The sequence below is a fragment of the Ambystoma mexicanum genome, chromosome 4q (genome assembly GCF_040938575.1).
Source record: "Ambystoma mexicanum isolate Mex_15411 chromosome 4q, UKY_AmexF1_1, whole genome shotgun sequence".
Lineage (NCBI taxonomy): Eukaryota > Metazoa > Chordata > Amphibia > Caudata > Ambystomatidae > Ambystoma > Ambystoma mexicanum.
Genome location: NC_090928.1, coordinates 1,131,662,907 through 1,131,687,156, shown reverse-complemented (window position 1 = coordinate 1,131,687,156; position 24,250 = coordinate 1,131,662,907). Strand labels below are relative to the sequence as shown.

General features: G+C 46.0%; 1 protein-coding gene across 6 annotated transcripts in view; it reads left to right on the top strand.

Annotated features, from left to right (window-relative positions):
* CLIP4 (CAP-Gly domain containing linker protein family member 4) overlaps positions 1 to 24,250 on the top strand; it is a 609,451-nt gene that overhangs the window by 49,438 nt on the left and 535,763 nt on the right. For all 6 annotated transcript variants that reach the window (XM_069608715.1, XM_069608714.1, XM_069608711.1 and 3 more), the window contains exon 3: positions 498 to 637. In XM_069608715.1, coding sequence (XP_069464816.1) covers positions 498 to 637 — 140 coding nt within the window. The remainder of the gene's footprint in view (positions 1 to 497; positions 638 to 24,250) is intronic.

The window sequence follows — 24,250 nt, the reverse complement described above, 5'->3', positions numbered from 1 at the left end:
GCAGAGCACTGTGATTTGTGTTGTGGGCTGATGTTTCACTTTCACTCATAGAGTTCCTTCCCCTCTGAATTGTTTTATTTGTATGTTTTGTTTCCACCTAAATTAAGAAATATTATAATTGTCTGTTTTTATGGTGCAGGGGTTATCCAAGGTATTTGATTGCCTGCTCTTGACAATCCCAACACCTGCCTTGTGTGCCTTTGGGTACCTCTACATGTCTAAAACCAGACAAAATGGTTTTAAGTGAAACGGCTTTATGGAAGCTATGGGTAACTACTGGTGCGCATGAGTTGGAGTGCAAGCGAGTCACTCACTGTTGTCCATCTCTTAGGACTTGAAGCCTGAAATGGACTTCAGACTTTAGGCTATGAATTAAATATGATTGTTTTAAGGAGATGAGACACATCATATGATCTGCTGTACACATTGCCCTTGGACATGTGATGGTAGTGGTATACATTTCAATAACTGACCAATTCTACATCTTATCTCAACAGAGTTCTCCTTTTTCGATCCAAATGATGAAGCCTGCCAAGAAATTCTCTTTGACCCTAACACATCAATTTCGGAATTGTTTGCGATTTTAAGGCAATGGGTCCCTCAGGTACAGCAGAACATTGATATAATTGGTAACGAGGTAAGTAATGATCTTGAAAGTATATGCAACCACATTTTTAAGTAAAACAATTGTTGTGATTGGGAAACTAGGAGGGAATGGTTAAAATTGTATTGGACCAGTGAAGTATTGTAAATGCCTGTGGAAGGATGCACCTATTGCATCTTAGTTTATCATGAGATAAAGTGCATTAGCCTGCATAGGATCATGAATTCCAAGGGGTTGAGGAATTCCTATGCTTCTTATCAAAAGAATGAACTAATATTGCTGCGTGGACAGAGCCTTGTTTTTGGGAAATTATTTTTGTTACACCTTGCATTGCAGATTTCCAATTGATGCAGCCAATTGGCAATGGCAGGCAGCCAATTAGCTCCAATTTCAATTCACTGGCCTCCCATGCCTGACGCATAATGATGACTGATGAAAGTACAGATTTTTAGAGGTGACATTTACACATCAATGTGAATTTAGGAACATTGCTTGTAACTTGGGACTTGGGGGCGAAACAATCAAAATTGGGGATCAAAATGCAGAGAGATTGGCTTGGCTAAGATCACATGATTTTGTTGAAGAGGCTAGAATTGATGCCACTTTTCACTCGTTTTTAATGTTAACACATGTTGGGTAAGATTTTCATATTTATTTATGTAGTCTTTTACTCTTTTTTTTATGGGTGACCTTTTTATATCTCTCCATAGTGGATGTTTGAAGTTAGTTTCCTACGTTTAGCTTAGGCTGGGTTGCCCTTTTGGGCTTCCCTGTTAATTTCTCCTTCATGTACTTGGGTGAACTACTGTTCCCAAGAAGTAAAGAGGGATTGTCATTCCCTAAACATTTTGTATAAGTGAGCCAGCACACCGCACCTTATGTGGACTGCTGTGGGATACAATGTTTCCCCTTTCTTGCTTACCTGGTAAAATATTGTTACAGTTGCAATTTTCCGCGAATGGCTGGTGGCAGTGTCACTACTTTTATGACTTTTTAGTCTTCATTACTCGCAGGCTGTTGATTCAGCCTCAGTCATGCACCTAAGGGCCACCATTTTCATAAAAGGTTGGACGCCTTCTTTTTTCACCAATTCTTGTGTGCTTGCTGTTTCTGAGGTCTTACCCTGCCATTCTAGGCAGGAAAGACCTCCATGTAAGTTTTGTCTCTGGCCGTAATGCTTTGGCTTCCCCGCCCAGGCTTCAGAGTGTCTGAGAAGGCAGGAAGCGAGGGAGGAGTCCAAAACTCTGCAGCTTTTTGTCTTTCACCTTTCCTGAAAGGAGCCAATTCCCAGGGGGTGTCTGGGTGTCCTGATTGGACAGCCATACTGCCCCTTGCTATAAAATTCATACAGAGATTGCAGAGGTTGTGCTGTTGTTCCTCTTAAATATTCCGAACCTGGAAGCTGTTGACAAGTCTATCACTGGAGCTGAAACTGAATAGGAAGATGAAGGAAAGACGGCTGTAGCGATTTCCAGCGACCAGCGCGCCTTCGGTCTAACCGGAGCCTGCTGTAACCCTTCCTTCCAATTGACCTGGGGGTCCTGAAAGCGACAACTCCTTCCCAGAGGCTGGTGAGATCCACTTGACTCCAGAAGACCTGCATTTTGAGCCATTCCATGACATGTTGTGACCTTGCTGGGCTGCAATACCCTGGAACCCTGACCCATTGTGCGGTGCATGGTCTTCCGAATCCATTCGAAACTTTGGTGGCTGTCTCCTGGCTCTCCAGAGAGACAATATGTTCCCTTGAAGTCCCCTCACCAGAGTGCTGGACCGTAATAGCAACGAGAATCTGACCAGCGATATTCAGTCTTCAACTGACTCCTGAAAAGGGAGCCAAAAACACAGAGCCACATCCAGGCACAAAGAAACTCTTGCTTGGAGACTTCCCTGTTATTTCACGATGCAAACTGCCTTCCCGTGTCCTGTCTTCAGTCTTCATGACAAAGAATTCATCTACCAGGTTTTTAGCTGTAGATCCTGCAAACGTCATGCTGCAAACTCTTCTTCTGTGCTGAGGTACTGCATTGGCTGAGATATTACTTACCTTAAGCCTGGTGTGATTCCTCTAGCTTTTGGGGCGATTCATGTGATTGGGAGTCCGCTCATCCAGTTCACCCAGGCCCACTGCTGGAATACCTCTAGGGTTTCTTCTCTGAAGTCCCTGGACCCTAACTAACTTTAAAGCGAACTACTTGCTTGTTTTAAAGAGAATCCCTCAAGAACTCTGACCTTCCCTGGAACTGAACCCTATATCAACCTGCCTAAAGCTGGCACCTAGACCACTAGGGTCCCCTCTTCTGCCTCTGAGAGAACTTGTGCAATAGACTAGGGAAGAACTGGATAAGAAAAGGATTCTGTCTTAAAGTATAACACGTGTTTAAAAGTTACTTGCAAAATAGTTGGTTGGTAACTGTCCCTCTGAAATAGGAGCAGTTCCAAGAGTTCTTACTTTCCCTTGAATGTGTTCTGCCATTCTTAAAAGCATATGTGGGTTTCTTTTGCGTGCCTTTGACTAGGATCTTCATGCCATGTTTCACCGTCTAATCCCTGAGTGTTACTCAATTCAACATATTACTAGACAGGGCAAGGTGGGAGGAGGAATAGCAATCATCTACCGATGTCAGTTAAAGATTGACCACTTTAAATCCATTCAATGGGATGTTACTTCGAAGATCAATGCAATGACTTTAGTTGTCACTCCAAAGTATTCGGTAAGGATCGTGTTGATCTATAGACCCCCTGGGCCAGCAGCATCATTCCTAGAGGGTTTGGATGATTTCCTTACTACAACAGGTACCAAAATTAAGGAATTATTGTGTATTGGAGACCTAAATGTCTGGTTGGAGATTCTTAACAAGCCAGATATAAAACTATTACTCAACATTTTATCTCAACATGAGGTGTCAATATTAGTCCAAACACCTTCACACAAACTGGGTCACTGTTTGGATGTTTTAGCCGGAGGGAAGGGGATTTGTATGATTGATACTCTCCCTATTTTGTGGACAGACCACTATCTCAGGATGTTCTCAATTCAGGCAATCAAACATGATACTATTGCCCCTGCATCTTGGGGTGCAAAATGTGTCAGTTAAAAAAAGGAATTGGATAGTATACCCGTAATTGAACTAGGGAAGGAGCTAAGTAATTGTGCCTCGTCACAAGGGTGCGATGCCATATTCCAACCGGGGACTCAAATTGAGTAATATGTGCGCTAAATATGCCCCTGTGAGAGGTAGTACCTCTAGAAGCCCATCTAAGGCCTGAAATTGCACAACACTCTGAGCTTAAAATGGAACATTAATACCATGAGAATAGATGGGTTTTTTTTTAAATGTCCTGTACCTGCCTCACTAGCAAAACCAGCCCTTAACTATAAAAAAGCAGTTTTTAGAGCCAAATCTAACTTCTTGGCAACACAAAATTATAGCTGCAGCAAATCGCCCTCAAGAATTATTTAAAACAATTGAAAACTAATATCGGGCCTCAAAGAGGGCCACATAGTATACCTCACTTGGATGTTGTTAATACAACTAAAGAAACTACCAGAGCAACGGAAAGTGTAATGACTGGGACAGCTCTGTTTAGTTTTAAACCGGTAGTAGAGGAGGACATTTGTAGCCTTTTGTCACAATTAAAGCCTACAAATGTCTCCCTTTTTCCAATCCTTTTTCCCTACTTTTGGACGTTGTTCCTTGTTGTTTTTCCTTCTGGTTTTGCGTTGCCTTTCCGTGGGGTACCCTTTTTCCTCCAAGTACCTTTCTCTGATCCCATCCTCTGTAATGGGAGGGGCTGTTCCCACTGTGACGCCTCTAGTTCCCCTGTGCAGTGGGGTTAGCATACTCAACTGTGCAGTTCAGGGGCTTGAGACGGGTGGGCCTTACTTGTTCTGTGAGTGCTACAGAGTGTCTCAGAACTTCTTTCAGACCATATCCTTTGTTCTACTTCAAAAGGGGGCGACTTGGCTTATCTGCGAATTCTGCCCCTCTAGTATGCCGCTCTTGTGTAGGATAGCAGGGAGCAAGACCCCCTTCGGGCTGGCTCTGTGTAAAATGCCTTGGAATGCTGCCTCTCCCTCTGCACGTCCTCACCTGTGGGAGCTGCGTCCCCTGGTTTAGGCGTTAGCCCCTTCTCCCCGATGTTTTGCTGTGCCGATCCGTTTAACTCTTGGGGGTTCACCCCACATTTCTCCAAAGCCTCAGTGAGAGGGTAAGTGGTCCTTTCTTCTGTGCTTGGTCCTTAGCATGTAGCGTATTCCCAGGAGGCTTCTATTAGGTTCCCTTTTCCAACCCCTGCGTACCGCTTAGCTGTTTTTCCCATGTTGCATTTGGGGGGCAGAGGGTCGGGCCGACGGGTGGCTGATTCTCTTCATTCACCTAGGCCCTCCGGTAATGGAGCCTTCCCCACCACAGCCCTGTCCGCTCCTGATAATTAATATCTTCATCCATGACGGCCCCCACTGTCATGATCTCTGCTTCCAAAAGATCAGGACTTGCCCGACTCCCTTGGAAGCAGACCCATAACCCCGGTTCCGAGTGCCAGCCAGTCCCAATTGGGACCTTTTGGACCCTGTCCTGGCGCCAGTGGCACCAGGCTCATAAAGATGCCCAGTCCCAGCGCTGGAAGCGCCGGGCTCATAATGCTTGGGTGGACTTACCTGCAGCAGACCATGCTGCTTACTTACCTGCCAGTTGAACCCCTGATCCTCTTCTGTTTGGGACTACTTTTCCTGTTGGGTGGGGCAGGAGCCACTCCCTAGGTTCAGAACACTGGAACTCTTCTGGAAAGCAGGAACTCTTTTCTTACCTAGGCGTGGCTGTGGAAGGAGACATCTAAGCACTACAGAAGGCTATTTAAACCACACCCGATGGATGAATCTTGCTTTGCGTTATTCTGCATTCTCTGCAGCAGAACGCTCATCGTGTCTTCTGCTTCTGATCCTGGGCCTAAGGGAACAAAGGCTTACCATCCTGGAATCCAGTCTTCAGCAGCACCTGTAAAGACAAAGAAAGAACAGGTTAGCACTACGGTCTTCAGTGGCAGCGCATCTCTTACCTGGTCCATCGGCTGTCACCAACGTCTCGCGCTGCATTCCGGCATCTGAAAGACAAAGGCTTACCTACTCTTCGCATGCTCCGGAGGTCTTCGCACTGCATTCCGGCATCTGAAAGACAAAAGCTTACCAGCTCTTTGCACGCTCCGGAGGCCTTCGGCGCTGCATCCCGCATCTGAAAGACAAAAGAAGGTGCGTTTAAAGACATTGGGCAACGTTATTACTCACGTGCCATTACATCCAGTGGGTATTCCAGCACCCTTCAGCTTCTCTAAAGCTCCGAACTTGTACCTGCAAGATAAAAGGGACAGTTAGTGCGCATCGTGAAGCAGGCTACAAGCGCTTACTTACGTGCTTCCAGGCGCTTCTATTCCTCACGCGGGTTCGATCCTCAACTCTCATCAGCCCGCCATCCGCCATCGCCGGAACCCTGCAAAACAAGAGATATCATTACAAAAGACTTTTAAGACATTTGAAGTGCCCAGAACTTACCGTTCGTGCAGTTAACGACGGACAGCAGTCCTCTGAGGTCTACACCCACTCAGTCGGGCTCTTCCACCTGCAATATCAATGTCTGAGGAGGAAATTATTGCTTATTTATGGTGCTTAAGATCCCAATGTTTAGGAGAGCATTGGTCACGGTACTCTCCTACTGGTGGCCATCTTGGAATCTGCACATCACTCTTTTGCCACTAGAACCTTCCCCCTCCTCCCTGTAGCACTCCCGTGTGCACCTCCTCTTAAAGAAGCCCTCTGCCGATCCTTCCTCTCCGGCTAACTATCGCCTGATCTCTATCACTCCTTTCCTGGGCAAACTCTTGGAAACGCTGGCCATCTCCCAGCTTAACCTCTTATATTGAATCTATTGATTGTCTCCATGACCATCAGTCTGGCTTCAGAGCGGCCAGAAGCACGGAAACTGCTCTCCTGAACACCCGTGAAGACCTGCTTTCCAACCTGGACCTTCCTTCTGTTCTCATTCTCCTTGATCTTTCTTCTCCTTTCAACATGGTTAACCATGCCATCCTGCTCAAGCGCTGCTGTGATAACATGGATATCGCTGATCAGGCCCTGGCCTGGTTGACCTCTTTTCTCACTGACCGATCCTCTCAGGTTCAGCTTAGGTCCTTCCTCTCCTCTATCGCTCTCTCCACCTGTGGTGTTCCCCAGGGGCCTAACCTCTCCCACTGGCTGTGCAACCAATGCCTGGTATCTCTTTCCCACTGCATCGCTGCTCTATGCTCCAACTTTCAGTGTTATGCGGATGACCTCCAGCTCTCTTTCAGGTTCCCCTTGGTCGCCTCTTCTCCTGCTCTCACTCCGGACTGTCTGTCTGCATTCCAGGAGTGGTGTGCCGCCAATGATCTCTGCCTTAATGCCAGTAAGGCTGAGATCCTCCTCACTGGAAATTCAGCTCCCTCCTTTCCCCTCTTCCTCTGGCCGCCCACTCTGGGTCCTCTTCCTGCTCCTACTTGTGTTGCTAAGAACCTTGGGGGCATCTTCGACTCCACCCTCTCCTTCTCTCTCTCCTTCTCTCTCCTTCTCTCCTCACTTCTCTGATGTCTCTAAGAAGAGGTTGAACTATCAGCTGCACCTCCTCAGGGGCATTCTTCCTTTCCTCACCCTCAGCAGCTCCCTGTCTCCAGAACTCTCTGGTCTTCTCAAGGCTGGAGTACTGCAACAGCCTCTTTCTAAATCTTCCTGCCTCTACTCTCCATCCTCTACAACTCATCCAGAACAGGACTGCGAGACTTGTCCTTGGCCTCAAACCCAGGGATCATATCTCGGCCAGCCCTGAAGTCTCTTCATTGGCTCCCAGTGACGGCAAAGATCAGGTTCAAGACCCACTGCATTGTCCACAAGGTTTTCTGGGAACGCACTATCTCCAACTCTCTCATCTTAAGTATCTCGATTCTCGAGCTCTCCGCTCTTCCACCTTCAACTCTGACAGTCATTTTTCCAAGCAAACAGTTGGGGGCAGATCTTTCTTCGGCTGGGGCCTCCTTCTGGATCAGTCTATCTGCCTCTCAAGCTTGAGCAGAACCCTCTCTGGTTCCAGAAGCAACTCAAAACCTTCCTCTTTCCTTCCGCTTTCTCTCTTCCTCTCCCCTTCTGATCACCCATCTGCTCAATGCACTGGTCACCTGGCCACCCTCTGAACTTGGGCCCAGGTCCCTGCCTGTCCTGCTGCACCTCGCACTGCCTCTTGGCCCTCCCCCAGCACTTGTGGTCTGTATCTGTAATGCTGCCATCCCCCCTCTCTCTCTCTCTGCACTTATGAGCCAACTGTTGGCTGCACTTGTTGATTACCTGCACTTCTCCATACCCCCCTGTGCACTTCTTCCCTTACCCTCCCCTGCGCTTGCACGATCTGAATGACATACGGCCTAGTAAGATCGTTGTTTTGTCCTCCCTCTATTTCCCTCTCCTTGTCTTGTCGCATCTAGAAACAATTGTGTTCAGGCGCGTTTATAAAGGTTCATAGTGATAATATCGAATTCAAAAATCTCGAAAACCAAAATCCCGAATACAAAAGGCCGAAAAATAAAATATCGAATTTTTTTTTCAATGTGTTTTTTTTTTAAATGGGGGGGTTCCCCCCCAACCCCCCTTTTTTCATTTTTTTTTTTAATTTTACCCCTTTTTTTACTTACCTGACCCCAAAAACATATATAAATAAATAAATAAAAAATTCGATATTTTTTTTTTCGGTAATTTTTTTTTCGGTCTTTTTGTATTCGATATTTTGTTTTCGAGATTTTGACTGACTACAGTTTATAAATTCCATTTATCATATCATAGTCAACAAGTGGGGTGGTGTGGGCTTCTGTGCAGAGAAGCAATGCTGTTGTGGTTCTGGGCTCTGTAGAACAGCATGTCTATGACTGCGAACTACTTGGCCGGCATGGAGAACCTCTTAGCGGATGCTCTTAGACAGTCTTCAACCTACAACTGTGGGCTGTGCCAAGAGGTTCTGGAGCAGATTTTCTCCCAATGGGGTACTTGTCCAGTGGATTTCTTTGCTTCCATTGTGAACAGGAAGTGCAAGTGGTTCTGCTTCAGGGAATTCCCTCTTCAATCTGGTCTATGCGATTCTGCTTGGACCATCATGCCTGGCTGCTAAATGTTGAGGTACAAGGAGTGTGATTTTTCGGACGACTTTCTGGACGTACTCCTCTCTGCTAGAAGGTCCGCCACCAAATCCATCTGTGCCTGCAGGTGGCAGAGGTTTTCGGCTGAGAGTGGACCCTTTTAGTGCCTCCACGTCCTCTTTGTTGGAGTACGTGCCTGCAGATTGGTACATTTAAGGGGTATGCTGCAGCCATTTCAGTCTTCAAGGGAACCCCAGAGCAGGGCTCATTCTTTACGATCCCCACAGTTATGCAATTCTTGAGGGGTCTTTCTAGAATGTTTCCTCCATGCAAGTTTGTGATTTTGGCATGGGATTTACATTTAGTGTTGACGTTTTTAATGGGTGCTTTGTTTGAGCCCCTTCATTCCTATTCTTTAAAGTTGCTCACCCTTAAGGTGACTTTTCTTGCTCGCCATCACTTCTGCCAGGTGGGTGGGTGAGCGAGCTCCAGGCTTTATCCGTTTATCCTCCCTCCTTTGTTTTCTACAAGGTGACTTTGAGAGTTAGGCCCTCCTTTCGCCCGAGTGGTCTCAGATTTCCCTCTCTCAAAAGAACCATCTTCCTGTACTTTATTATTTTTTTTTCACTGCTTCACCCTTCTAATGCAGAGGGGAATTTCCATCGGCTGGACCTGGTGCAGGCCCTCCCCTACAATGTCTCTTGAACAAGAGAGGGCAGGAAAGATGACCAGCTTTTCCTTTGTTATGCTGGTGTCCATGCTGGCAGGGCTGAGACTGAACAGACTCTGTCCAGGTGGATCATTCTCTGCATCTCTGAATAATGCGATTTGGCTGGTAAGGTGGTGCCTGACGGTCTCGGAGCACACTCCACCAGAGGATTAGTCGCCACTTCGGCTCTGCAGCATAGTGTGCCTGACGTGGACATTTGTCAAGCAGCTAAATAATACTGTTTGGATTCTATATCCGGTCAGGATGCTCGTTTTGGTAGAGCTGTCCTTCAGAGTTGTCTGGTTTAGGCAGTGTCGGCTATATCCTCCCTCCTCCAGGTCTCTGCACTGCTTTGGGATTCTATTGTAGAGCCCATCATTGGCAGCAGACCACTTACCAGCTGCTCACTCCCTAGCACATCCCTCTTGTACATCTAGCACTGCCCCCCCACTCCCTCATCCCTTCTCTCTCTCTGCACTTTCACTTTATGATGTGATATGGCATTTATAATGCACTTATACACAAGGGTTTCAAGGCGCGATGAGGCAAGGGAGGGGGAAACAGAGGGAAGATGGAGGCAGCGATCTTACTAGGCCAGGTGACATTGTGATCGCGCAAGTGCAGGGAAGGGGGGAAGTGGGAAGGGGAAAAGTGTGAGGGGGAAAGTGGGAGGGCAGTGCAGTGCATAGGATAAACATTAAAATAAATTAAAATAAAAGTAAGAAATACAAAGTGCGGCCAGCTGGTGGTAGGTGCAAGGGATAAGTGCAGACATCAGGTGTCAAGTGCTGGTAGGTGGGTGTAGGGGATACAGAAACAGCCCACGAGTTCAAGGGTTGCCAGGGGGGGCACTGCAGGTGTGCAACTGGCGGGGAGGGGACCTCGGCCTGAGAACAGAGGGTATCCAGGTGACCAGTGCAGTTTCAGTTTTGGCCAGGGGTTCAGCAGGGGAGGGGAGGAGAGAAAGCAGAGGCAAAGGGGAACGTCTTGAGGTGCCTACAGAACCGGAGATGGTTCTCCTGAAGTTTCAGAGAGGCAGGGAGGCTGTTCCAGAGGGAGGCCCCAGCCAAAAGAAGAGATCTACCACCAAGTCGTTGCTTGGAGAAGCGACTGACCCTGAGGGAGTTGGAGGCGGATGAGGGATGAGCTCGAGAAGGAAGATATTTAGGAAGAGAGAGTTGAAGGTATTGAGGCCCGGGCCCCAGAAGGTCTTGTGGACAATGCAGAGGGGTTTGAACTTGATCCTCACAGCCATTGGGAGCCAGTGCAGAGATTTCAGTCCTGGAGAGATATGATCCCTGGGCTTGAGGCCAAGGACCAGTCTTGCAGTCCTGTTTTGGATGAGTTGCAGAGGGCGGAGAGTAGAGGCAGGCAGATTTAGAAAGAAGCTGTTGCAGTAGTTCAGCCTAGAGAGAACCAGAGCTCTGGAGACAGTGTACTTCTGGAGGACGGAAAGGAAAGGAAGAATACCTCTGAGGAGGTGCAGCTGGTATTGTGACTTCTTGGAGACATCAGATGTGGGGGGAGAAGGAGAGTGAGTCGAAGATGAACCTGAGGTTTATAGCCTTGCAGGTGGGAGCAGGAAGAAGGCCAAGAGAGGCCGGCCACAGAGCGACGGGAAAGGAGGGAGCAGGTGAGCCGATGAGTAGAATCTCAGTCTTACTGGCATTAAGGCAGAGATCATTGGCGGCACACCATTCCTGGATAGCACACAGATAGTCAGAGATGAGCGAAGAAGAGGTGGCTGAAGGGAGCCTAAAAATGAGCTGAGTGTCATCCGCATAGCACTGAAAGTTGGAGCAGAGAGCGGCAATGCGGAGTGTGAGAAGTGCCAAATATTGGTTGAACAGCCATGGAGAGAGGTTAGACTCCCGGGGAACACCCAGGTATATATGGAGATGGAGGAGAGGAAGTACCCAAGTTGATCCTGGGAGGGCCGATCCAAGAGGAAAGAAGTCAGCCAGGCCAGGGCCTGATTGGTGATACCCAGGTTATCACGGAGACGGTTGAGCAGGATGGCATTGTTGACCGTGTCAAAGGCAGAAGAGAGATCAACTAAGATGAGGACACAGGGCCTGACTGCTCACAATGCCTAGTAGGTCCGCCTCTACCTTTTAATTATTTTACTTGCTTTAATTCCCATGTTCCCTACCTGCTGCCCTGTGGGTACTTTGAAACACAATTTACTTGATGTATAAGCGCCTTACAAATGCACAATAAATAATTATATCAGGAGTCCGTAGGAGGAAGGAGTTCATTAAAGGAACAAATTAGTTCCCTCTTGGTAATTGTTAGGACAGATTTCTCAAAGTGCAATTCTCCCTCCATATTATGGGTCCCCCAAACCTTTTGCTTTTGTTTGACTGACCTAACCTGACTTTTTTCCAGTGCAGCACAGCCTTCAGCTGCGCTCCCCTGGGCTTTTGCTAATTTGTTATGGGGAAACTAACGCATCCTTCAGACTGTCAGTAGTGGGAAACTATGTTTCCCTTAGTCTTTGACTATGTTGCCATTTCTTGGTAACTTTTTATCTGTGCGGCAAGTACCTTACTGTACCGCGCACAAGGGTCTTTTAATTTTGATGACCCTAGACCCCCTGGAATGATTTTTGGTGGTTATGCAAGTGTGCCTAGAACGAACTGGTCGCAGCAGTTTACTGATATTTTTACTTCTTTTTATTATAGCATACCGTGTTTAGCACGACGGTGGCCAGTGCCGAAATGGCTGTGCCACGAAGTCTTTTGTTCTGTATTTTGGCCATCTCATTCTTAGCCTTCACGCAGGTCGAGCTGACCTGGGACTTCCTTATTTGGGCATGCAGCCTCCCGCAAAAACTGCATCTTTCGCGGGCTCCTGTTTGTCACATGCCCAGGATGAGGACTGGGACTGTTTGATCCCAATACACACTACTGGTGCTAGGATATTTTGTGTGCCTGAATGACTGAGACCACCGTGGGCCATGATTGGCCCACACCTGGCATGCATGCAAGGGAGCAGATCTTCCATTGGTTATCCCCGATTTGAGGGCAAAGTTAACCTTAGATAAGAGAAGGTGCTCTGCATCCATTCCAGGTCGATCTACGGAAGTTCACTCCAAACTACAGAAGGAGCCAAGTATCTTGAAATGCTGAAGCAGACCCCTGGAACCGCCAGAGACGCACTGGAAGGTTTGGCATCCTGAGCCCACTGCTGTCCCATTGGACCCCTGCTTTTGTCATTGATCTTAGAAGACCTGCAAGGGCGCTTTGACACTTTGGAGTAGTGGGAACAACTACTCTCAGCACCTCCTTATTACCTGCCAAAAGATCCTTCTCAGAAGTGTTCCTGGGCCTTCCTGTGAACAGACCAGCTCTAACCCGGGATATTGCATAGGTGCGCTGCCGTCCCGAGTTGACACTGAAGACTTGGAATCGCTAGCTTGTGGTACTTGGCCCTCTTTTGCCAAATTTCGTAGTCCTAGCTCCTTTGGGTCGTGATCAAGGCGAGTGCACCACGTCACAAGTCTTTTTTTTTTTTCTTTTTTAAATACTTTTATTACAAACCAACAATCAAACTTGCAGTACATGTTGCAATATTACACATATTTTAACAGTTTAGTCAATGTCTACTGCGTTTCCCTTCCCTCCCTCCCAACTGAGCCTACTCTGCTTCACGCTTTGCTTCTCCACCTTGTAGCGAGGTTCTCACAGCCATACTCTCTTCTGAGTCCTGGTCGCTCGACCAGTTCTGTGCGCGCTCAAACAAAGTAATCATTAGATGTTTACAAGCTGTCGGGGCTTCTGCCTCTTCTTCCCCTCCAATATTACTAGCTTCCTGCCACACTATGGTTCCGGCATCTACCCGTTTCTGAAGGTCTTTCCACCATATCTCTATCCTCGGCCTTTGGCTCGCCTTCCATCCCATGGCAATTCGGCGCTTCACAAGTATATATGCCAAATCTTTTAATTTGCTTACGTGTTTAAGTTTAAGCGCTCTTGGAAACCTCCCTATCAAGCATGCCCATGCTATCTCAACATTTATCTGTATCCCTTTTTCTTCCAGTTTGTGGGCCACTTCCCCCCATAATTTCTCAATTTCTGGACATGCCCAGAACATATGCTTCATCCCGGCGTTCTCCTCGCCACATTTAGAGCATGTTTGTCGTTCTGTTTTTTTTAATTTAGCTATCCTTTGGGGTGTCATGTAAGCCCTATGGGTTATATACAAGCGTATTTGCTGTAGTCTGGCATTTCTTGATACTTTCTTATGATACCCTTGGGCCCGCTTCCACATCCCATCACTCATTGGGGTGCCCACTTCTTCCTCCCAGCCCTGTCTTAATTGTACCACTTCTTTCCCCACTCGCCATCACCAGCTCGTATATCCTGGATATTTTGTGCCCTCCTTCTGCCGTATCAGATATCCTTTTTATGACCGGGTCCGGTTGCTCTGCTAATACTATTTCAGACCATGTCTCTTGTATTCACTGCACCATCCTGTGATATGTAATATATTTTCCTATATGCAACCCCGTTTCCTCCACCAGCATCTCCAATCCTTTTATTCTCCCCTCTTGCCATATGTCTCCCATTGTTGCTACCCCTACCGGTTCCCAGTGCTTCCTGATCGTCTTTCTTAACTGGCCTTCATTTCCCGTCAATGCGACAAGTGGTACTTGCGGGGAGCACGGACCTGGGTTGCCCATTATCTGACAGGCCCTATGCCACACCTGCCAACCCAGTGTCAGCATCTCCGAGAGCTCCTTCACATCCGATTTTGGCAACCATATAATTTCTTTTAGGAAAAATGGGCCACACTCCCGTCTGAACAACCTAGATTCTGTGGTTGGATCCTTTGATAGCTACTTTGCCACGTATTGCAGTTGGCCCACTAAGTAGTAGATCTCATAGTTTGGCAGTTATATTTCCCCCCCTTATCATACGAATTCTGTAACTCCTGGCAATCCTGTTCCTCGTCCCGTGCCAGAGAAATTCCCTGCATATGCTATGTATCTTAACAAAAAATCGCCTTGGTATCAGGTACGGGATGTTACCGAAATAATGTAATAATCTCGGGAGCACTACCATTTTCAGCATTGCCCATCTTCCCATCATTGCTAAGGGGAGCTTTACCCAGAATTTCATGCTATTTCAACGCCCTTGATCGCTTTCTCAGTGTTATGTTGGTGCTCTGCCTCCACTGTGTGGTAGATGTCTATCCCGAGATATCTGAACGTGGTGACCTCCCATGGTATTTGTAGGACTGGCAATTGGTCCCGCGGGACCCCTACGTCACCCCGTCACAAATCTTTGCGATTTCTGCGTCACCACTGTAGGTGCTTTGCCTATCTGCCCTCCTCTAGCTTGAAGCCTGCTGCACCAGAACTTTATCTTATTCTTGAGCTGAGAAAAGGCTACTGTCCCGTTACAGACGATCGCCCTGTTCCGCAGCCGCTGAAAGCCAGAGCTCAAACCTACAAGCGACCTCGACTAAACTGCCAAAGTTTGTTTCGACCTGTGCCGAGGGCCAGTGAGTACTTGCTTTACATACCGGTGGCCCCTGACACAACCGGTATACCTTTACGCATGAGAATCCCTTAAAAGATCCTCACTTTGGCTGGGTTACTCTGCTTTCCCTAGCTATTCCCGAATGTCGAAAGCCGCTCTGCCTGCAAGGGTAGTGGAGGTTTATTCTTCACCACCTCAAGCCCCTTCCTGAACTGATACAGATCCCTGAAGAGGTATCATTTTCACTCTTGAGCACGACCGCAAGCTGTAAAGACACTGCTGTACTTGAGTGCAAGGCTCTCCACTTCGTAGGGCTGGACTGTTCATGTGAATGTTAAAGGTATTTATTTAGCGCACTGTCACCAACGGAATTGGTCTCCAGGCGCTCGGGAGGATCTGCAAACAGATGTGTGGTTGGGTTAGTGGGGTGAAGAGGGCGTAGGAAAGTGAGAAGGTGGTGTCCTGTTGTCAGCTTCAGTTCGGTTTTCACTGTGCGCTGAGCTTGGGTGCTAATATAGGATTGATGCAAGTCCTTATGTGCTGTTGCTGCGATTTGTATGTTGATTGTTGTTGCGGTGTAGTAAAGTGCGTGCGGTTTGCTGTGAGAGAAGTAGTTGTGTAGGTTTTTGTGTGATAGATATGTGTTAACCCCAAATTGTATACCTACATTGGCACAGGATAATCTCTTAGACGCATTTCATAAAGCTGTGATACTTGACATAGATGGACAAAGGGATAGAACCTCAAAGAAAAAGACTAACAGTAAGTACAAACTGTGGTTCAAGGAAAGAAAGATGCTTTAGTGAACTTAACAAAGGAAGAATACATTATTAAAGACATTGGGCCTCATTCCGAGTTGGGCGGTAAGGGATACCGGTTACCGGTAAGGAGACCGGTGCCGGTAATCCCTTACCACCCAATTCCGAGGTCCCTTAGCGGGAACTGCAAAGGACGTGTGGTCGGACCACACGTTCTTTATGGGTCCCGCTATGGGACCAGGGCGCTAATTACGGGCCTGCTATTAGCAGGCCCGTAATTACTGCATTCCCCATTCCCATTGAGCCTTATGGGGGCTCAAATGGGAATGGGGAATGGCTGGTTGAATGGGGACTTACCGGGTCCTCCAGGGTCAGAATGACCCGGTAAGTTCCCCATCCAACCACACCGGACCCAGTCCCGGTATTGGAGGCAGCCATGGCGTTAATAGTGCCATGGCTGCCTCCAATCTCGGAATGAGGCCCCTTATTATAAAAGAAGCAGAAAAAGGAGAACATAGTTATTCTTAATAGAATACACTATATAATTATGGGTTAATTAAACCTCCAAATACCAGGTTGCTATGTCAAATTCAAAAGAAATCCTGTCAAGGAAATTATATTGAAAGCTGAAGATCTTATATGCAGGTTGTATAGAAAGGGATTACTGACACAAAATAGACTATTTTTGATATGAGTATCAACTACACCAACCATTGATCTTCCCCCGGAAATACATAAACATTTTGAAGAGCTACCGGAATAGGTTGTGTAACGAAGAATATGTTCAGATAGACACAGTCATCAGAACAGACATGTTTGAATTGCCATCTTATCTCAGGGGCTCCATGCAAATCCTGCAGATACTAGAAACCCTATGTTGGCAAACAGAATATATGTTTGTCACTATGGATGTAAAGGCACTTTATATGTCCATTGTGTATAATTTTGCGTTGGAACCATTCAAATTTGCAAACGCCGATACTTCTGCGACATACCTAATACACCTGCTTGATCAAGGAAATGTTAGAATTCCCCCTTTACAACATTTTTGTATTCAACAATTTTGTTACAAACAAAATATAGCGATGGGGGCCAATTATGCACCTTCATTGGCCATACTATTTATGGGCTATTTCGAAAAAAGACTATATATAATCTGCAAAGATACTGGGCCGGAACTACAGAAATGTTTTCTTTTTAAATGAAAATCGCTTTTGGAATTCAAATGACCAGTACAGTGGCCAGAACGGAGAACGATTGATCCATCTATGTGGACGATAACAAAATACAGAGCAAACATTTTGAAAAACAACTGACGTTAATTCAACATTGCAAGCAAGTAGCTGTTGCTGTAAAAGCTCAATTGAGAACCTACCAATTGGTGAATATATAAGGGCACGTGCAATTTGCACACAATAAACTAATTCTAACACTGAATTTAAAACATTACAAAAAAAGATTCGTACAAAGGGGTTGACAAAAGTACACTAGATGATGCGAAACTTAAAACTAACACGATTGACAGGAAGCCATTAGTGAACCCTAAAAAAAAAGAATTTTGAGTAAAAATCAGAGAGGTCAGGCTGATCACCAGATATACAAAGGACAGTGGCATTCTATATAGAATACTCAAGAAGAAGAATCCTCTGCTTACATACACTGAACACACAATTATGTGCATTAATGAAAAAGAAAATGGTCTTGGTGGAAGACTATGGAAGGGAGAGGATTTTTATAAGTGTAGCTTGTGCAAAATGTGTAAGCATAAGATAAATAACACCAAAGAACTAATTACAAACCACAAGAAAAGATAGAAATTAAACATTTCATTAACTGTAAGACGATATATGTGGTATATGCTATTCTCTGCAGGACAAGGCTTCTCTGTTGGAAGCACGATCAGAGAATTGAAGATCATAATGAGTGAAAACATGACTATGATTGGAAGTCAAGATCTCAAGCTACCCTTGGCCTCACATTGGCACAAAAAAAATGACAAGAATGATGTGATATTCATTGGTCATCTAAATGTGTCCTGTCTTGCAAGAGGTGAAAATAAAGCACTGAAATTGAGGGAGATGTAATTAAAGGATAGTTCCGGGACTTTTTTATTGTCCCTACGGTTCGGCCATGTGTTTTTAAGCATAAATCGGTAGATCGTAGAAAACTTTCCTATGGACCTTACCCGACTTTTCGTCCATTAACGCACTCGAAATCAGCCGCCATTTTCTGATAATCCTATCATTTCCCCCCATCGACCTGGCTCACCTGCTTTTGCGGCACTAAATAAAATCCCCTGAGCCTGACATCAGCAGACGCGTACCGCCCATTTCCCAACGCCAAAGCACGTTTCGTGTCAACAATCGCTGCGCCTCAGCTAATGAAGTGTCGCCATGGAAATGGCAGGACGCCTCTTTCCTCAATAAGTATAAACACACTATTTCACAACACACAGCAGCAGATTTTCGATTCCATTACTCTCTCTGTGTTACTTTGAGTATTCTGTGACTCGTTTCTGTGCTCTGGTCAGCTACCTTCGCCGCTTCTAGGCCTTGTGAACACCTGTACCATCTCTGTAAATTATTTTACTTTCTTTACCACACAATGGCTACAATAATGCCGTATATGTACGAGCCCGAGTACACCGAGGAAGAACTACTGGAAAGGCAAGCACGCGAAAACGATGGAGATTCGGACGGCAGTTGGGAGGACCAGTCAACGGATGAAGAGCCTGGACCATGTCGCATGGACGGCGTCTCCACCTGGTGCACGTGCAATCGGTGCGAGCTAATGCCAACTGAGGAGGAGAACTGCTGCTGCCGTGAAAATTCTGGGTGCTTGGCCTACATTTCGGAAGGCGAGCCAAGTCCGCAATGCATCACCGAGCTGCCAGAGTTCAGGGAAGCCTGCCTCTCACGGACCGTGTTGAGGATGATGATGGTGCTTATGCACGAACTTCGCGGCACTGTTCGTCCGCGTAATCCGAGTAACGAGTAAGTATACTCTGGTTGTGATGTCAGTGATGCCACTACTATTTCATGGTCGTCTCCCACATATAAAATTACATCGACATATCATTCGAATGCATGTAAATTGGTTCCATATTGTGCATTTTCTAGATAGAATTTTTTTCAAAGCAGAATGACATTTTTTACCTGAATCGACAGTGATAAAGTTTTGTCATTTTAATACAGTTTGCATCTTTCATTTTCACAGGTGGTACAGGCTGGTGGCCTATCGTTGCTTCACTTGGTGGCTTCACGGGAGGCTCGGACACCGCGTTCGGAGAGTAATACCTGCCTGTGCGGTACTTGCCATTAGACAACATTTCCCCAGCGACAGTGGACAATACCGCGGATTTTCCCTGGATGTGCTGCAACCGCAACTTTACAATGTGTAATGTTTATTATTTATGTTCAATTGAAATTAAGATCTAAAATAAAACCCAACATATATTTTAACAATGGTTGTTTTGATTTTTTAAATGAATCTAGTGTGTCTCCATTGAATAGTCTTCCTGTGCCTTGTCTTGTCACACCACATGTCTCCGGCCAGCATCCTCCCTCACGCTGGCCGCCCACCTTCAATCCACATAACCGTTGAACCCATATACAGCAGACATACATATGTTATTTTGCGGGTTGGCATCAAGCCTCCTGGCCTTGCCTCCTCCCCCAAAAATACTTACCACACCACTTTGTTCAAGCGTTGGCAATAAAAGGCCGTTGGATTTTATTGATACAAAACATGGTTATAGGCAAATAATCAATATGGTCGATCATAATAAATCATCCTTTTGGGCACCGGGTACAGAGATGACCCCCTCTGGCCCGTGCCGCCTTGCCACCACAGGCCAGCCTGCTGCTGACTAACTGCCTAGGCATCCAGGGTCTCCAGGGTGAACTGCACCCATATATTCTCCTGGGAGGGTGAGGTATTTATAAACTCACCCCCCTGCCTTCCATGTACTAGATCCTGCAGCCTGCCTCTTACATGCAGTTAGATGGCCTCTCCTTGGTGAGGCCCTGCGGCAAACGAGTCTTGTCTGCACGACCACCGCCCCAATCCACCCCCCCGCCCTATCAAAGGCAGTTCGCACCGGGGTACTTGCGCTGGCAAGTGGAGCTGTCGGGGAGCGATAAAGGCCAAGAGGCGCCAAAGACCATGTACACTTCAAAGTGGTCTATAGAGCATGGGTTGTTGTTCCCATGTCTACCTCCAGACCCCTTGTCTCCTGCCAAGCATCCCCCCTCACGCTGGACGCCCCCCTGCAATCCACATAAGTGTGTCTCCATTCACGAGTCTTCCTGTGTCTTGTCTGCACGACCACCGCCCCAATCCACCCCCCGCCCTATCAAAGGCAGTTCGCACCGGGGTACTTGTGCTGGCAAGTGGAGCTGTCAGGGAGCGATAAAGGCCAAGAGGTGCCAAAGACCATGTACACTTCAAAGTGGTCTATAGAGCATGGGTTGTTGTTCCCATGTCTACCTCCAGACCCCGTGTCTCCTGCCAAGCATCCCCCCTCACGCTGGACGCCCCCCTGCAAACCGCATAATGCCACGACATATACACGTCATTCATTCACAAACACACCCCTGTTTCGAATTCTTTATAACCCACTTCACATTTCTAATGAGAACTTCTTTGCGCTTTGCTAGTCAACCCGTGAAGGTGCTAGTTATCTGCTCTTCGTCTCTGTGAACTTCCGTGACCACTTCGAGGAAACTCGTCAGTTTGCAACCTGTGAACTGCTCCCTGTTCTACGACAAGAAACTACTCTGATCCCTGCATCTAACTGTTTGTTCGTCAAGGTAAGGCCATGTACCATAATCATTTTGCGTCCAATTTCTTTTCGTTCAAGACAGTACATGCAAGGAAATACTCACATGTTCTGAGTTTAGTCAAATTATTTTTCTATTTTTTTAAAGTTATTCAAATACTTATCCGCATGTGAATAACGTGTATAGTTCCAAGAACCAAAACGAACCTTGCATTGAACCTTTTATGTGTCATTTAATTTTTTAACACATTGGTATTCATAGAGAATTGTTGATCTTTACTTTTCAGAACTTTCCACAATGCCTGCCTGTTCCATTGGCGGTTGCCCTTCGAAGACCCATAATAAATCTGAAGGTACTATAATGCATGTTTTCCCTAAGACAATAGATCAGATAAGAGAATGGGTCCGATATTGCGGATATCCACCGTCTGAGCTTGAAAGTAGAGTCCTAGAAGTCTTTGCGGACAAGAGGGGTGATCGATACCGCATCTGCAGCAGGCACTTTAGCTCAGACATGTACTCCACATCATTGCTAATAAAGAACACACCGCGAGCGAAGCGAAAATTGCTCTCAACCGCTATTCCCACTCTATTCGTCCACATCCCTCCACTGGTGAGTCAAGTTTACGTATTTATCTCTCGGCCTGGCGGTAGTGTGTAGCATTAGCTAACAATAATTTCCCCATTTATGTATTCACTCAATATGAAGGCGGAAGATTCTCCATCCGTGTCGTTATTGCAGTCATCAGCCACTTCAAGCGCCTATCGGGTAATCTTACTTAGCTATTCTGCCACTGACTTGTTTTAGGCATGTAAATCAATAGTTTTAATTTATCGTGTGATTATTTTACCTAATGGTACACCCTTGTACTCGTCCTCTAGTCTTTGTTTTCAGTTATAATTATTGTTATCCAAAATAATGCAAGTACTGTCTTTCAGGGAGATGCTGAGGAGTCCAACGCATTGACGACAACCGTTGATGTCACTCAGATGCTCGAGGTACGTTTCCGGACAGTTCCATCGATGGAGATCATCAGATCTTGCATTCTTGTAGCGTGATTGTTACACACAATGTTTCTTTCGTTTTTAGCCATTGATATGTCCTTCTGTCGTCGCCCTCCTATGTGTCTTCTTTTTTCAATATTGTGTTCATTACTAATGAAAGTCCTATGTTTCAGGGAGTCGATGGAGCATTAGAGGGGGAGCATGCAGAAGAAGGGGGAGCATGCAGTTACGGGTCGGCGCAACAGCTTGCAGAAGTGTGCACCGCAGTTACATCGTCCCTTGATGTTCTTATGCATTTCGAGGTATGGATACTGACAGTTCGATCAAGCGAAATCATATGACGTGATTACATCCGCTATACTTCCTTCTTTATTAACGCAAGTACTATGTTTCAGGGAGATGACGGAGCTTCTTCTACAAGAACATCACCCCTAGTAGTTGATGCAGATCTCTGGGTGGTGACACTTCCAACGATCGAGCAAATCGAATCATATTTAGATATCCATTATTTATTTTAGACAACTGATCATTTGTGCAGGTCTATTTAGATGAGCCGTTGACGCCTGCACAAAGTTTATGTTCTTTTTAACAAAATAGAAAACCATACTAATGCAATTACTGTGTTTCAGGGAGTTACTGAAGCATCATCTTCAATAATATCATCAATGGAAGTCTATGAGGAGCCCGAGGTATGGATCTTGACAGTTCCATCTAACTAGATCAACAATGCGTGAATAATTGTCGTTTGAATGTTCTACACAAAGCGTTCATTCGTGTTTTGCTATTGAGATGTACGTGGGTTTTGGTCCCCAAGTACATTTTGTGTTTTCAATATTATTATACATACTAATGAAAGTTCTATGTTTCAGGGAGTCGATGGAGCGTCAGTGCGTGATGGATGTGCTTATCATGAAAATATAGTCGTTGCAGCGCAAGAGGAAGTGGAGACATGCACACACGAGTCAGAGCAACAGCGTCCTGATGTTGAAGTTTGAGGCAAGAAAATTTAAAAGAAAAGAAAGCAAAAGAAGGTTAGTGTCCTGGTCACTATATTATGTTGTTTTTCACTGTTAATAGTTCAATACTGTAAGTTGTGTTTAAACTGAACATCCCTTTTCCAATCTGTCCTCTAGTTGCGAGTGGGTGTACGAACTAGATCTACACAGACAGTGAAGCGAACGAGAGATGTTGCTTGTCAAACCTTTTGGCAGGGACTTGAGACTGGAGATGCATCGTGCCAATGGGAAGAATATGAAGTGATTGACAACGGAGCTATACCACCACCAGCCATTGATAGTGAATGTCCTCCTGGTAGTTCGGATGCAGTTGGAGATCAATTCACAGAATCCACACCCGCAAAAACTAAGACCGCGAGAAAGTTGAAGAAATTGTTTTACTCACCCATCGCCGGAGAAGGAACAGATGTTGCAATGGAAGAGAATGAAGTGGCCGACAATGAAACACCATCAATATCACTGAACATAGCGGAAGACGATATCAGAGATTCTACCTTTCATGTGAGTGACATGTCCTCAACGTTACAGGCCGAACCAGCTGGGATGCAGAGTGACAGTATAAGGAAAGAGGCCAAATTCATTGTATTCGATAGTTGTTTGATTGATATTATTATTCGGATGAAATGTGGGCATTCGGTTGGTGGGGAAGTATGTGGGGAGCCATTGATTAATGTGACTCGTGCAATTCGAGGCACTTAATTAAAATACATGCCACCTGTACAAAATATCATCCTTTCTCATGGTCTGCACAACCCATGCTGGGGCAACTGCCAGCAGGCAATCTACTTTGTGCAGCGGCTGCACTTTTTAGTGGTTCAAGTTTTAAAAAGTTAGAGTCTTTCTTTCAGTTTGTGGGAATCCATTTCATTGCGAAAACTCAGTTCTACAAATACCAAACCGATTATCTATTTCCAGCCATTAGCGAAGCTTGGAGAATGGAAAAAATGTCTATTGATAGTACATTCGCGGGCAAACGGTTCAGGCTAGCCGGTGATGTACAGTGCGACAGCCCAGGATTTTCAGCCAAGTACTGCACCTACCACTTTCAGGACATGGAAAGTAAGAAAATTGTGAGTTCGGTGGTCGTGCAGGTGTCACAAAGTACATCCTCAGTGGCCATGGAGAAAGTTGGCTTTGTAGCATCATTGCAAGAACTACAATCGCGGGGCATGGTGATCGACCTGATAGCCACGGACAGACACGGTTCAATTGCCAAGACAATGAGAGAAGAGTACAAAATTATAAATCACCAATTTGACGTATGGCATCTTGCAAAAACAATCAATAAAAAAATGTCGGCTGCAGGTAAAAAAAAAGATATGCAAGGTATTTCACAGTGGTCCAAGTCAATCAGCAACCATCTTTGGTGGAGCTCAAAAACATGTGAAGGGTCGTTGGAAATTCTACTGGAAAAATGGCGGTCAGTAATGCTACACTGTAGCAACGTTCACCGCTGGACCACAAACCAACATTTCCACAATTGTGAACATGGCCATTTGTCCACAGAGGAGGCACGGAAGAAGAAGTGGTTGATTCCTTCATCACCCACTCACAAAGCCATTGATAAAACTATAACAAGAGATTTGAGGGGACTCACGGAATTCTGCCACACGGGAGATTTGGAGGTGTTCCACAATATGTGCCTAAAGTACAGGCCAAAACGATTGCATTTTGGCATGGAGGGCATGATAAATCGGACTCTTCTAGCGGTCTTGGCACATAACCATAATGTTGGCCGTCAACA